We start from the raw sequence: 15,196 nt of genomic DNA, 5'->3' as shown, positions 1-15,196 counted from the left end.
TAGAAGTCTCGACTCACTTGATGTTCCCTGAACTAGAAAAAAAAAACCAATACGACACCGTGGCACTGCGGAGTATTTCTGACTTGAATGGATTTTTGTAATCTTTATTTTGCCACGGGCAAAAATAAAATACTGAGTTGAGACGCGAAGATAAAAAAAAGAACAGTCCGTTTGCCTTAAATTGCAAAAAAAAGAATATATGGAGACCGCAGTGAAAAAAGAATTGTCAACGCATTAACCTTTCTATTGGACAGCCCTTCTGACCTGTGGCTTCTCTATGTAGCTTATTTCTTGAGATTTTTTTACATCAATATTCTTTTTCAATTATTATAGATCGTGGTGTGTAAGTGAGCGTCGCTATGCCTTGCCAAGCTGCTTCTTACTTGAAGACTTTATGCTATGCATACGCAATGATAGCAATAAGAAACCTGGTGTGTCATTTAGAGTAGGGGTGCAATAAAAATAGCCCTCAGCATAGACATGAATTTTAAGTTGAAGTTTTTTGCTGTTTGCATAAAGTGTCATATGATGTACATGCAGCATTATTCAATAAATATATTGAAAACAACTGTGCGCCAGTGTCCATAAAGAAGTATTGAAGATGTATATAAGGTGAAAAGTTGAACATAAATGCAAAAAAAGCTAAAGTCTCAAATATTAGGTGGCAGAAAATGTAGCGCAGTTAAAGGGATATGTAACATTATAAAGTCTGGCAATCACTCTATTAGCAACGTGTAAAAAGAAATGAAATCCGTTTTATTCAGCACAATCAAGCAAAACCAAAGGTGCTGTTAAAAACTCATAAAGCATCATGAATTCATGATTAAAATGGCTGACTGTGGTCAGCCATTTTAATCATGATCAGTTGTTTAAAAGGTTATGCTAGCACAGCTATACACAAGTGTTTTATGTTTCTGCACAGAGAAACAAAACTTTTACGGCTAAATGTGTTATGAGACCGCAACATGGGTCACATGCAGTGCCGCCGTTGTCCACCCTAAGCTGGTTTCCGTAACCCCTATTGTACGAAATCAGAAAAAAAATTGAGCCATGTCCATGCTTGGGACTCGTGCGCGAATTTGCCTTAGATAGGCTTGATGTTGTGAAAGGAATCGCGTTAATATGACTAACAAAGGGTTTTAGAACATCAAAAGAACAGCCAGGTGACACACAATGCAAATGACGTAACGAGTGGATAATCACATGCACAAATCAATGAGAAAATTTGTTCTTAATCACCTATCAACTGTGGCGCGAACCTACTTCAGGCATTACTCTTCATCGTAGTCAGCCACTGCATAAAATATTCCCAAAATTTCTAGCAAGCGTGTGGCGAATACAACGCTTGTCCGCAGAAATACTAAGGACAGCCTAGGGAATGCTGGCCTAGTACACAAAAATTATGATTATTTATGACGTGTTGGGCACGCAGCAAGTTTGCTTGCTAGGAGCAATGCTTGGCATATTGACCACAGCAGTACTTCGTTAATTTTGTGCACGTTGTGGTACACGATGCACTATTAACCGTGAAAAATATATTGTACGGGTATGAATCAGTGGTTCAGGAAACAATATTAATCTAAAAAGAGATAACGGACGGAAATCTCGCCAATCGGTGTCGAACATGTACCTGCAAGACTCCGCTTGAGAAGTGTCGCATAACAAAAAAAATAAAAGATAACCCGTCATAAAAAAAACACAAGTAACAACATTTGTAGTATCTGTGTGTGTGTTACTGAATTCACGCAGAGGTTCGTGTCATTTTGGTTCTCGCCATCCGTATATTTTAGGGGCGAAGCTCCTCAAAGCGGCACCCCTTCTTCCCTCGTCGTAGCACGTAACATGTGTTACGCTTTGACCTGCAAGGTGGTGCCGGTGGGAGATTTCTCCTGAGCGTTGTTGAACAATGAAAAATTCGCAGCGTGCGCGTTAACTAAAAGGCAAGTTCACCTGTCTCTCATCCCCGATAGCAGCCATTCGAATGTACATTGAGCACTATCTGACAAGAAATGGTTGCTACGTTATACTCGATGGGCGTAACCTCCTTGGTTTTAGAAAGGTTTAGCGAGCGTTGGGCCGCAGTACCACAAATACAGTGAACTAGTATATACTATGATCTCGAGTTGGTGAAAGGTGAGAAGTAGACACGAAGCGCAAGCCGTAAAAAAGTGTGCATGCGCCACCTCTCGTTTAGTCGTTGGAATGTCCGCTGGATGGCGGTGCTTCAATATGAGGAATATATGATGAAAAATTGTGAGATGGTGGTACTTAGAGTGTTGAATAGATGGATGAACAGACACACAGACACATGCATTGACGGACGCACGGATGACTGCACGGACGGACGGGTGGATGGACGCACGGGTGGCCACACATACGCACGCATGGACGCACGGAAGCAAGACCGAATGGACGGACGAATGCTTCGCCCCACTCTCCATCCTTCACCCCATGAATATGCTGCCATTTTTTTGTTGTGTCAGAGCCATGACACCTGCACTCTTAGTCAGGTGCCGGATAACGAATGGCACACAGGCGGTGCGCTCCAGAGTACTGACTTAAATCCTGTTTATAAAAAGCCCAGTAATGAAAAAATACCCGTGACATCTGCGTGGCGCCGAAGTCATGCATCTAGCCGGTAGGAGCGGGTGCAAAAAGAGAAAAAAAAAAGGGGGGGGGAGCCGCCCTGTTTGTCGCGCCAGCCTGGCGCCAAGAGCCCGCATGAACTTACGCAGAACCCTTCAGCCACAAGCGCGTGCGCAGAAACAAAAAGAGAACCCCCCTCCCTGCCGTCTCCAAGCCAGCTGGGCGCCCGGCGCTAGCGTCACCTTCACCGTCGCCTGCACGTCGTCGCATTTGTGCGTCGCCATTCCGTCCCACTGCCTTGTGATGATCGTTTTTCTACAAGATGGTCTGGAACGGCAACATTTTCCAGTGCTATAAGGCACGCTTTATTCAAGATATCATACATCTCTCTGCATTTCGGCATACACTGCAATGCGCGGTCCCATTGTTACTTTTTTCACTTCAATAAAAGAGTACAAACAACTTTCCGTTCACCAGTTGTCGAGGTATGACACTGTGTCATGCGCTAAATAAAAGAGTACTAGTGCAGGTGAGACAGCTTACTGAAACACTGGTCTATGTATGTTGATGCCCATGTTCTACGAAACAAGTTGAACTGATGATTTTAAGAAAGCATCGCAAAAAAGAAACAAACTTAAGGCAGCGAGACAGAAAAAGATCAAAATTGAAAATAGATTGGTTGGTTTTTGATTAGTGGTTGCATAATTTGATAATGAACATCAAGCACAGAAGTCAGAACTCAGCTGCCGAGGTCAGCAGCGGTGCCCTGCCGCGGTGGTCTAGTAGCTAAGGTTATCGGCTGCTGACTCGCTGGCCACTGGTTCGAATCCCGCCTGCGGCGGTTGCATTTCTGAGGGAGACGGAAATGTTGTTGGCCCGTGTGCTCAGATTAGGTGCACGTTAAGGAGGCCCAGGTGGTCGAAATTTTCGGAGCCCTCCACTACGGCGTCTCTCATAATCATATGGTGGTTTTGGGACGTGAAACCTCACATAACAATCGAAATCAGCAGGAAAGTGTATGTCACCGACATTTGCTCAACCCTTTGAATATTAAGTACAGTTCCAATATTCCAATATGGTTTATAACAGTGAACCGCGATCAAGACAACCAGTTTACTGCTTAATGTAAGAGCTATAAAAATTCCCGTTTTCTAAAAAGCAACTGTTAGCAACAACAATAAATATTTGGAGGTTGGTTCTGCACCATTTCTTGACCCCTACTGCACGCCGACATTCGTGAAAGAGATGTCAAGAGGCACTATTTATTTGGAGGGAGACCGACTTGTTCATCGCTATATGTGTACGTCATACTTGACCTTGGCGTGCGCTTCGGAATTCACTTGAACAGTGGTGTGATGCTTAATAAATGTAAGAATAGGCAGTTTCCAGAAATAAGATCAGTTAAAGAGCCACGGTGCTTCTTGTAGTAGCCAACGTATGACGTGGCGTACTGACGTCACAGGCTACGTCATGTGCCTGTACTTATATTGGCATGCGAGCCGCTTGCTTATCACATTAAACCTTCGCCACCAACTGACTCCAGCGTCGCCTTGCTCGCCGGCTACAACAGATGGCGACGAGAATGGGATAGGCTGCACCGAACGACGGGGCGAATCCTGTGAGCAACGACAGCTGGAAGGCGAAAGGCAAGGTATGGCGAAGATGTGGGAATTTGACGCCTTCATAGAAGAAGGAGACGAAGATTTCGCATCGTATGTAGAACGGTTTGGGCACTATTGCAAAGTAGCCGGCGTACAAGACGAAGAACTTAAAAAGTCAGCCTTTATCTCTACCATAGGAAAGAAAGCGTACAAGACGCTCAAGGACCTTCTTCTACCTGCAAAACCTGAAGAGAAGACGTTCGAGGACTTGGTGAATGTGCTGAGTGGCCACTACGAGCCTTCAAGTCGAGTCATTGCGGAGCGTTTCAAATTCAACAGGAGGTACCAAGGAGAAGGGGAGTCCGACGCGGCATTTGCAGTCACGCTGAAGCACATGGCAGCCAAGTGCAACTATGGTACGTTTCTCGACGACGCTTTACGGGACCGGTTCGTCGCTGGGTTACAGAATTCCACCATTCAGATGGGTTTACTGAAGAGGAAGGAACTGACGTTCGAATCGGCCTGCGTTTTTGCTAAGAGCGTTGAGCTAGCGGAGCGGGAGTCGAGGGGATTCCGACCAACTGCGAATACGGATGCCGACATTCACGCTCTAAAGAAGACGGGGAAGAAACCGGAGTTTGCCAGCAAGCCGAAGAACAGTTCAATGCAAAGCTACTATCGATGCGGTCAAGAGCATGACGCCCGTTGCTGCCGTTATCGTAAATTCAAATGCCATCTTTGCAAGCGCGTGGGACATTTGGCGTGCATGTGCAGACGCAAGCAACCGGCGCCTGGCACCGTCCACAACGTGAGTGACGAAGCGAGCGAAGGCACAGAGCTGCTGCTGCACGGTGTGTATCTGGTGGGCACGGAACAACCATATGAAGTTGAAGTACAGATAGCCGGCCAGCTTGTGAAGACGCAAGTAGATACGGGCGCAGCCGTATCACTCGTTCCGGAATGCGTTTACCGGCAGCTAAAGCAGCCGCCGAAGATTGCGAAGTGCGAGATGAAGCTCAAGACTTACGGCGGAGCGAAGCTACAAGTGAAAGGCCAAACGGAGGTTTTGGCCAATTATAAGGGACAGCGGAAAATCCTGCCAATCATCGTGGTACCAGGAGAGAAGCCAGCACTTCTAGGCCGCGACTGGATTGCGAACCTCGGAATGGACCTAAACAGCATTCACGAGGTGCGCGCACAACCGTGTGTCGACAGCATCCTGTCAAGGTATGCCAGCGTTTTTTCACCTGGTTTAGGGTTGATAAAGGGTTACCAAGCAAAACTGGCGCTTAAGGAAGGAAGCATGCCAGTCTTTTGCAAGGCGCGGTCTGTGCCGTATGCCATTCGTGAACCTGTCGAGCATGAGCTAGGCAACTTGCAAAAAGAGGGCGTACTGGTGCCCGTAACTCGCAGCGACTGGGCCACGCCGCTGGTAGCTGTTCACAAGCCAGACGGCACAGTACGATTGTGTGGAGACTATAAATTGACGGTGAATCCATGTGTGAAGACCGACCATTACCCACTGCCCGCGGTGGAAGATTTGTTCACGACACTGGCTGGGGGCAAGGTTTTCACCAACCTGGACCTTTCGACGGCATATCAGCAAATCGAGGTGCACCCTGACTCGCGACCCTTGCTGACTATAAACTCTCACATGGGGTTGTTCCAGTATGTTCGAATGTCGTACGGAATCTCAAGTGCACCTGCAGTTTTCCAGGCAATCATGAACGAGCTGTTGAAAGGACTACCGGGAGTGGTATGCTACCTCGACGACGTCCTCATCACGGGAGCATCGCATACCGAATGCCTGGCCCGGGTGGAAGCAGTCCTGCAGGTTTTAAGGGACCACGGCGTAAAAGTGAGAAAGAAAAAATGCAAGTTTTTTTTGAATTCTGTCAAGTATCTTGGGCGTATCATTGACGAAAATGGTGTGCACCCGTGCGTCGAGAAAGTTGAAGCCATAAGGGAAGCACCCACACCTAAGAACATCAGTGAGCTTAAAGCGTACCTCGGCATGATAACTTTTTACTCCAACTTCATGCCAAACATGTCTTCGCGGCTAAAGCCTTTGTATGCACTGCTTCAGAAGGATAAGAAGTGGGTCTGGTCCGCAAAAGAAGAAAAAGCCTTCGCGGAGAGTAAGAGCATCCTTACGCAAGCGAGCGTGCTAACATTCTATGACCCAAAGAAGCCTCTTGGATTAGTCTGCAACGCCTCTGCTTACGAGTTGGCGCAGTGTTGTTTCATGTCGTGAACGGGGAAGAAAGGCCGATAGCTTATGCGTCACGCACTTTGAGCAAGGCCGAAAGTGGCTACGCACACATAGAAAAGGAAACGTTGGCTGGGATTTTCGGAATCAAACGGTTTCACAAGTATCTTTACGGCCATGAATTCACCATTTATTCCGATCACCTTTCCCTGGAGGGACTGCTGGGGCAAACAAAGCCAATTCAGGAAATGGCAGCAGCACGCATGCAGCGCTGGATGCTAGTGCTAGCTGCATATCGCTACAAATGAGTGTACAGAAAGGGAGCCCAAGTAGCAAACGCGGACGCGTTATCGCGATTACCGCTTCCGAACGACACTGACGAAAGCGACTACGTTCACTTCTTTTCAGCAGTAGAAGCCGTACCACTATCTACGAAAAGGATCAGTGACGAAACCCAAAAAGACCCAGTTTTGTCTAAGGTGCTGATGTATGTTTTGAATGGATGGCCATCGTACGTGTCAGAAGACAACGTAGCCCCATTCTTCTCGCGGAAAGACGAACTGTCGGTAGACTGTGGTTGCATAACATGGGGAACTCGGGTTGTTATACCTGAAGCGGTACAATCTGAAGTCTTATCGCTTTTGCATGAAGGGCAACCAGGCATCACTCGCATGAGAATGCTATCAAGAAGCCATATGTGGTGGCCAAAGTTGTGCGACCGCATTGAAGAAACTGTAAGAGGTTGTTCAACTTGCCAACTAACGCAGAACTCTGCGCCCCACGTGCAGATGTTATCGTGGGGATGGCCAACTCGCAGGTGGCAGAGAGTTCACCTGGATTTTGCCTACTACAAGAACGACTGGTTTTTAGTGCTTGTCGATGCGCACTACAAGTGGGTGGATGTTCTGCACATGAAGTCCACTACAGCACAGGCGACAGTTGAAAAACTCCGCACTGTTTTTGCTGCATTTGGGCTTCCCGAGAGAATTGTGACTGACAATGGGCCGCAATTTCTGTCTGCTGAATTCACAAATTTTCTCAACTCTAATGCAGTGCAGCACACCTAGACACCACCTTACCACCCATCTACAAATGGCACGGCGGAGAGGCTTGTCCAGACTGTCAAGCGAAGCTTCATCAAAGAGCTACGGGACGAGCAGAACACGGGTGTGACTCGGACGATGCAACATCGGGTAGACACGTTCCTGTTCACCTACCGAAACACACCGTGTTTGATGACCGGTAAGACGCCGGCCGAACTGTTTCTCTCATGGAGGCCACGCACGAGGCTGAGCATCTTGCATCCGGAGCTAGCGAAACGTGCCGAAGCAAAAATAGCTCGAAGACAGGGTCAGAAAACCCATACTTTATGGAGGGAGTTCGAGGTTGGCGACAACGTTCGTGTGCGAGGAAACTGACCGAGTGATCCACGTTGGTTGGAAGGAACAGTTGTGCGACGAGTTAGCAAAGGAACATACATAGTCCGAATCGAAGACCACGAGCGCTTTCTGCATGTGGACGATATTGTTCCTAACACATGCCTTGCTCCTCTTCCCAGAAGCGTGTGGGTTCCTGAGCAACCCTGCATGGCACAGCCGGGTTCCACTTCGTCACAAAGCGACAGCGACACCGCATCGCCGCCGGACGGGCCTGCACCAGAGCAACGACTTCCGTCACCTGACCGAGCCAGCGTGAAGGAACTGCCATCACCACAGGCGCCTGACGCCAGCTCCCAAGAAAACGTCGCGCCACCTGAATCGCGACGAAGCACAAGAATTCAAAAGCCTCCCGAACGTTTTGGCTATGCTGCTAAATAAAGGGGGAAGAGTTGTAGTAGCCAACGTATGACGCGCCGTACTGACGTCACAGGTTACGTCATGTGCCTGTACTTATATTGGCATGCGAGCCGCTTGCTTATCACATTAAACCTTCGCCACCAACTGAGTCCAGTGTCGCCTTGCTCGCCGGCTACAACACTTCTCGTCCCCCGTGGCTTCCGGCCACATCTTCTCGGAAAACTGAGAATCGCAGCCCCCGGAGGTGGTGCTGCACTGACGAACTCCGCAGCAACTTAATCCTCTCTCTGTTCCCACCAGACGAAGTGTAACAGACGTTGAAGTAGACGGCGTACCTGTACAAGCACTTGTAGGCACCGGTGCAAGCATTTCGGTCATGAGTTCAAGCCTACGCAAACGTTTAAAAAAAGTTCTGACACCAGCGGCTGCACAAGTGCTCCATGTGGCTGATGGCGGCAGACCGATGGTTCTCGGTCTGTGTCCTGCCCGCTCAAGTATAAAGGACCACACTACTTTTGTCATTTTAGCCGTGATTGACTACTGCCCTTATGCCAATATCCTAGGCCTGGACTTCTCATCGAATCATTCTGCTCTTATTGATTGTGCTACTGGCGTACTTCCGCTAGAGCTACCTCAGATAATCGCTGTACCGCAAACGACCCCGCCGCACCTGTGCTCTCTTCAGAATGTACAACTGTTGCTTCAGGCTGCCACCTATGTCATTTTGAGCGCACAGCCACAGGTTCCCGATAGTCAATATGTCCTCCTTCCTTTCGGTGACGTCCTTTCGAGCCACAACATCGCCATTCCCCGTACGCTTGTGAATGTCACTGACATCTGTACCTCTCTCCCACTTCTGAATTTCAGCTTGTGCCTTCAAGCGCTTCCTCGTGGCATGTTCTTTGCCAACGTATCTAATGCTGACGAATTCTAAATAGCGGCTCTCTCCACGGAGACTGATTTTCTTCAGTCTCCTGTAGATAACAGCACCTCTTCTCTGCCAAATCGTTTCTCGAAGATGATCGCACCCTTCCTCAATCCTGCGCAAGCCAACGACATCCATCACCTTCTCGCATCATATACCGGCATTTTTGATTTCGACGACAAACCTTTAGGACAAACGCCCAGTGTTCAGCACCGTATAAACACTGGTGACGCCAATCCTATTCGCCGACGCGCCTATCGTGTCTCCTACACTGAGCGCAGAGTTATCAAAGTGGAAGTTGACAAAATGCTCAACAAAGTGCCATTGAACCATCAAGTCTTCCTTTGGCCTCCCCTGTCGTCCTTGTGAAGAAAAAGGACGGTACCTAGCGCTTCTGCGTTGACTATCGCCACCTCAACAAGATCACGTGAAAAGAAGTATACTCGCTATCACGCAACGATGACGCGTTAGACTGCTTGAACGGCATTAAATACTTCTCGTTCATTGATCTTCGGTCCGGCTACTGGCAGATTTTGGTCAATGAGATGGACCGCGAGAAGACGGCCTTCATTACACAGGATGGTATATACCAGTTTAAGTCATGCCTTTGGACTGTGTAACGCCCCTGCCACATTCGAACAAATGAAGGCCTCTCTCCTGCGTGCTTATAAGTGGTGTACTTGTCTTTGTTATCTAGACGATGTGATAGTCTTTTCATATACTTTCAATAGCCACCTGACCCGTCTCGCGCCAATTCTAGCAGTATTATGAACAGCTGAGCTACAGCTCAACTCCAAAAAAATGTCAACTTAGCCACCGTCAGAATACCATTCTGGGTCATGTTGAAAAAGCAGATGGTGCCCAACCAGATTCCTAAAAGAACAGCGCCGTCCGTAGCTTTCGGGAGCCCCGTTCTACATCCGACGTCCGGAGCTTCATCGGCTTACGTTCCTATTTTCGTACTTTTGAGATAAACTTCGCCGACGTTGCCAGGCCACTCACAGATTTGCTGAAAAAGGATACCACATTCTCATGGGGCCCTGAGCAGGCTTAAGCGTTCACCGCTCTCATCGGCTACTTTTTACGCCACCCATACTTGCCCACTTTAATGCTTCTGCTGCCACAGACGTTCGCACCGACACCAGTTGCCACGGTATTGGCGCAGTTCCCCCTCACCGTCACCACAGCAGACAGCGCGTGAAAGCTTACGCCAGTCACCTGCTTTCGCCCCCTGAGAGGAATTATTCCATTACCGAGAGAAAGTGTTTAGCTTTAAACTGGGTCGTCGCAGTGTTCCGGCCATATTTATATGGTCACATATTCTCAGTCGGCATGGACCACCACGCCCTCTGCTGGCTGACTTCTCTGAAGGACCCGACTGGACGTCTGGGTTGCTGGGCTCTGAGGCTCCACGAGTTTTCGTTTAGTGTCAGCTACAAGCCTGGCCGTTCGCACAAGGACGCAGAGTGTCTTTCTCGTCACCTAGTCGATCCTCCTGGTCACGTGGCGACTGACCTGGAGAGCAGCGTAATGGCGTTTACTGACATCAGCGATATGTGCATTGAACAACGACGAGATGAGTCAGTGTGCACTATCATCAACGCTGCCAGTCTGACAGCCATGACGCCTAATCCCGTATGTTCATGCTGCATGACGGCATTCTCTACCGCCACAACGTCGGCACTGAAGGCCCTGAGCTTCTCCTTGTCATTCCTCGTCATCTACGGCCTGTCATACTTTAAAAACTTCACGATGCACCAACAGCGGCGCACCTCGGTGTTTCCCGCACCTACGAACGCGTGCAGCGTTGGTTTTTCAGGCCAGGACTGTACTGCAGCGTGCGTCGATATGTCGCCACTTGCAACCTCTGTCAGTGCCAGAGAAGACATTCTTTGCTGCCAGCTGGACATCTTCACCCAATTGAAGTCCCCTCTGAACCATTTCATCGCTTGGGACTGGACTTTCTCGGCCCTTTTCAACCGACAACACTAAGAAATGATTAAATCGCCGTCGCCATAACTATGCGACCTGTTACGCGACAACAAAGGTCTTGTCAAACAGTTGCGTCACTCACGTCACGGATTTTCTTCTTCATGACGACATCTTACACCACGCTGCACCACGACAGCTGCTTACGGACCACGGCCGCTCTTTCTTGTATAAGATGTCAACGACCTCCTTCGATGGTGTGCTATGGTACATAAGCTATCTACACAGGATATGTGAAAAGTCCGCTACGACCACTGGCATCGTAATATAACGTTTGCCGCAGGTGACCACGTGCTCCTCTGGTCACCGTGTCGTCGTGTAGGTCTCTCCGAAAAACTTTTGTCCCTATACGCAGGACCCTATTTAGTCTTACGTCAAGTTAGCGACGTCAACTACGAGATAGCGTCATTGCATTCGAATACATCACCAAGTTCGTCACTTCTTGACAATGTCAATGTTTTGCGCCTGAAACCCTAATTCTGTTGCGCTTCTCCAGACTCGTGTTGAGACGGCGCTCCATCACGTGGCGGTCCTGTTACGGAAATGAAGTAAAGGAAGAGGAAGGACACAATCAGCTGAGAAGTGCGGGAGCTTGCCAATCAGCCATTGTGACTCTTGCCTGTGGCTTTTTCTCTGTAAAAGCATTTTGTGCAGGAGTCGCCGTCCCCGTAACAATATCCGCCGCATTCTCGGCGAGAAACCGCTCTCCAAAGCGTAAAAGAATGCTTTTTTTTTCGCCACCGCATCACGGCCGGGCCGCCTATACAAATATAACGCCTAACCGCAGGCCGTAACTTGCAAGGAAAATTTTGACCTAAGATCCCGGTTAATCTTTGTTCCGGCTATTATGAAGGCCACTTCGAATTGGGCTGGTTTTTCTAGGACACGGCTACGGAGCCGCGTAGAAGCGGCGATAATTTAACTTGATTTCCTGCCTGGGGTCGTGTAGTCTAGCCAGGATTTGACTAAGAGCGTACACTAATCAGCTTGCTAGCGCCGCGTTCCGTGATGCGTGCGACAATGAATGCAAAAATTGTGGTGCTGCTCTCTAGCATGAAACAATACCACCACCGGTACTGATGCTGTATCTAATATAACAACCACTCACGTGTCAGAAGAGATATTATCGTAGCATGCCACTTTCTTCAAACTGTTTCTATTGAAAAAGCTCCTGTATTATATCGTTGTTTGTGCAGCACCTCCTCGGTTGATGATGATGATATGTGGGATTTAAAGTCCCAAAACCACAATATGATTTGAGAGATGCCGTAGTTGAGGGCTGCGGAAATTTCGACCACCCGGGGTTCTTTAACATGCACCCAATCCTGAGCAGGTGCACGAGCCTACACCATTTTCACCTCCATCAAAAACGCGGCCGCCGCAGCTCGGATTCGATCCCGCAACCTGCGGGTCAGCAGTCGAGTACTTTAGCCACTAAACCACCGCGGCGGGGCTGCCATATCAGTTGTTCTTTTCTTACATTCCATACATAACCTGGTGCTGTGAACTCTTTTTTTTCATTCTCGTCAATGCAATACGTCTTTTGTTAAATACAGCCAAAATAAGCTCCCAGTTTTATTTTTACCTTGAATTGTCTGCTTTTTTTTGCTACTGCTTACACATTTTTAATCACTTGAGTTCACGTTTCTGCCTAGCCTATTTGAAAAACAAATATGTCGTGATGTTTGCGTGTGTTGAGTATACCGATAAAACATTCTGCCTAAGGCTTAGTGAAGACGAAATTAAGTTCGGGTTTTAATACAAGCAATACTTAGAAAGCCATGTAAAATGTCCTAGACAGTGGAATCAAGAAACACTTTTAAATCAGAAGGTTTGTTTTTTACGAGCGTCTTAACGAGCCATTTCAGGCAATTTTCCACAGGTACTGATTTTTTTAAGGTCATACCTTTACAGGTAAGTTGAAGGTACTTCATGCGCAAATGCCATAGCTATTAGGGGTGCCATCAGTATCATTTATTTCAACCTATTCGCCACGAGTGTTTCGTTTAGAGTTGTGTTTTATTTTTTATATATTGGTTTTCGTTTTTTAGGCTTCCGAATTGCTTTTACTATTACTAATCGCAGTTAATAACAAGTATAGGTAGAAATAGTACATATAACGTCCTGCGACGACTTGTGCACCTCTGCTACTATGTGCTCTTTTTTGTTTTTTTCATCGTAGTGTGATTGCGTTTAAGTCACAACAAACTTATGACCGCTAGGTGCAAGCCACCCGAAATGTTTCCTAAACTTCAAGATTGTCTCAGATTGATCTGCTAATTTACACGCGAATCCTCCTTTGGCGGCCGATTGGTGATGGACGTGAAATACTTTAGGTGCGGGAACCTAGATTTGATTACGCGTTAAATAACCCTCCATGGTAAAAGCTTCCGGAACCCTGAGCTTTCAAGCTCCTCATAATCATATCGTAGAAGTATTTTCAGGACGTAAAAACTGAACACTTATTTTGTGTTGCACCAGCGACAATTCTCGAAGGTGTGATCACAGATGTGTAAATAAAAGGTCAGATGGTGACGTCATCTGCGTATACACCATGGTTTATGCTAGGGCTGTCGCGGAGTTTGTCAGACAGTCCCTTCATTACATTGTTAAAAAGTAGCGGAGAAATGACTGCCACTTGGTGTGTCCCGTTGAAACCTAATGTATAAGTGTCGGATGTAAGTATGGATATTCGAATCTTGGCCTTTAGGTCTTGTAGGAAAGAACGAATGTATGCCTGGAATCTTTTACTGAAACTGAGGCTGGCAATGAATTCCAGAATAAAGCGGTGGGAGACGCTGTAGAATGATAGTGAAGAACCACTGTTGAAAATTTTTTTGTAGAGCTGTTCTGTCAAGCAGTATAATAATAATAACAACAATTTTATAATAATAATAAATCATAATACTGTTAAGAAAATTGGCAGCTTTGAACGTCCTAAGACACCAGTATAATTATAAGAGATGCGTTACTCCACCGATAATGTAACCGCCACGGCGGGCATTGACGCAGCTATATGAAATTCTAATACGCTTTTCAAAATTAAACTAATTCGCTTTGGAACAAAACTTTTGAGATACCAACAAACATTTCATTAAGATTCAATTCGGCGCATTTCAGAAAGTTTCTAGCCATCAATTTTGTGTTCACGCATTTGCCACTAGATTGGGGGGATGCATAGGCGTTACAGACGGGGGGAAGGAGACGGGGGCGAGAGCTCCCCCATTGAGAAAAGTGGGGAGTTGGGGCTGAGCACCCCCACTTTTGACAGTGGTCGCTCTTGCTCTTGGCTGCAGGCTGGGGAACCAAAGAGTGAGGCGAAGTTTTCCATCCCAACAGTAAGAACTCAATTATTTTCTAACGGAAGAAGGAATATGGTACGAGTCTATGTTACAACATAGTGAAATTTCGCCAACTAGATGAAATTTCTTGTAGGTTCTTTGCAGTGCGGGTCGCCTATGCGACGTTTTCGCGTCTTGCGCTGAAGTATTGCAGATGAGACAAGCGCTGCACAGAGGTCCCTTAATATTACATCACCGTGTTCATGCATTTATTCTGCTGTTACTTGTTGAGGTACTAAGTTGATACTACGGTGTGTAGACGGTAGTTTATGGTCTGACGTAAGGTTGACGCTCACGATACATGCAAACTTTTTATAGGCTGGCAAATAATTTCCTTCGAAAAGGGTATGTCATCTCCGCTGCTCTGTGGAAGCTGTTGCGAGCAGATGAGTGTGACGAATCGTTATTTATGTTTAAGTGCTTCCACTTTGAAACGCCTAAAATTGTTGCAGCTTTAGGCCTTGATAAACCTGATCAGCCTAGTTTATGGTAACTTGGAAGTTGGAGCTATAGAGGCAGTAAAACGCGAAAGTAATAAGCACTTTTATGAATGTAATTGAATATTTACTCTACATAGATAAATGACGATTTACCGAATCTATGTTTTGGTGTTTGGCAGCTATAGCCCCTTTTAACGTTTATATATTTGTCCTTATTGACACTTAATACATCTCCACCCCAACGACTAATATCGATGATAAATTTAATAAACAAACTATTGTGGTACCTGTAGATGTTATCGCCAAAAC

The 15,196-nt window shown here is 47.0% G+C and overlaps 1 protein-coding gene across 1 annotated transcript; it reads left to right on the top strand.

The window, feature by feature from the left end:
* Positions 1 to 4,248: 4,248 nt before the first annotated feature.
* LOC119185326 (uncharacterized protein K02A2.6) lies at positions 4,249 to 6,441 on the top strand. The gene has a single exon (XM_075867651.1). It carries the CDS (start codon positions 4,249 to 4,251, stop codon positions 6,439 to 6,441), a length of 2,193 nt encoding a protein of 730 aa, XP_075723766.1.
* Positions 6,442 to 15,196: the final 8,755 nt, after the last annotated feature.

Source organism: Rhipicephalus microplus, chromosome 6, assembly GCF_043290135.1.
Source record: "Rhipicephalus microplus isolate Deutch F79 chromosome 6, USDA_Rmic, whole genome shotgun sequence".
Taxonomy (NCBI): Eukaryota; Metazoa; Arthropoda; class Arachnida; order Ixodida; family Ixodidae; genus Rhipicephalus; species Rhipicephalus microplus.
The sequence above is the reverse complement of the archived record's forward strand: the minus strand, read 5'-3'. Positions and strand labels throughout refer to the sequence as shown.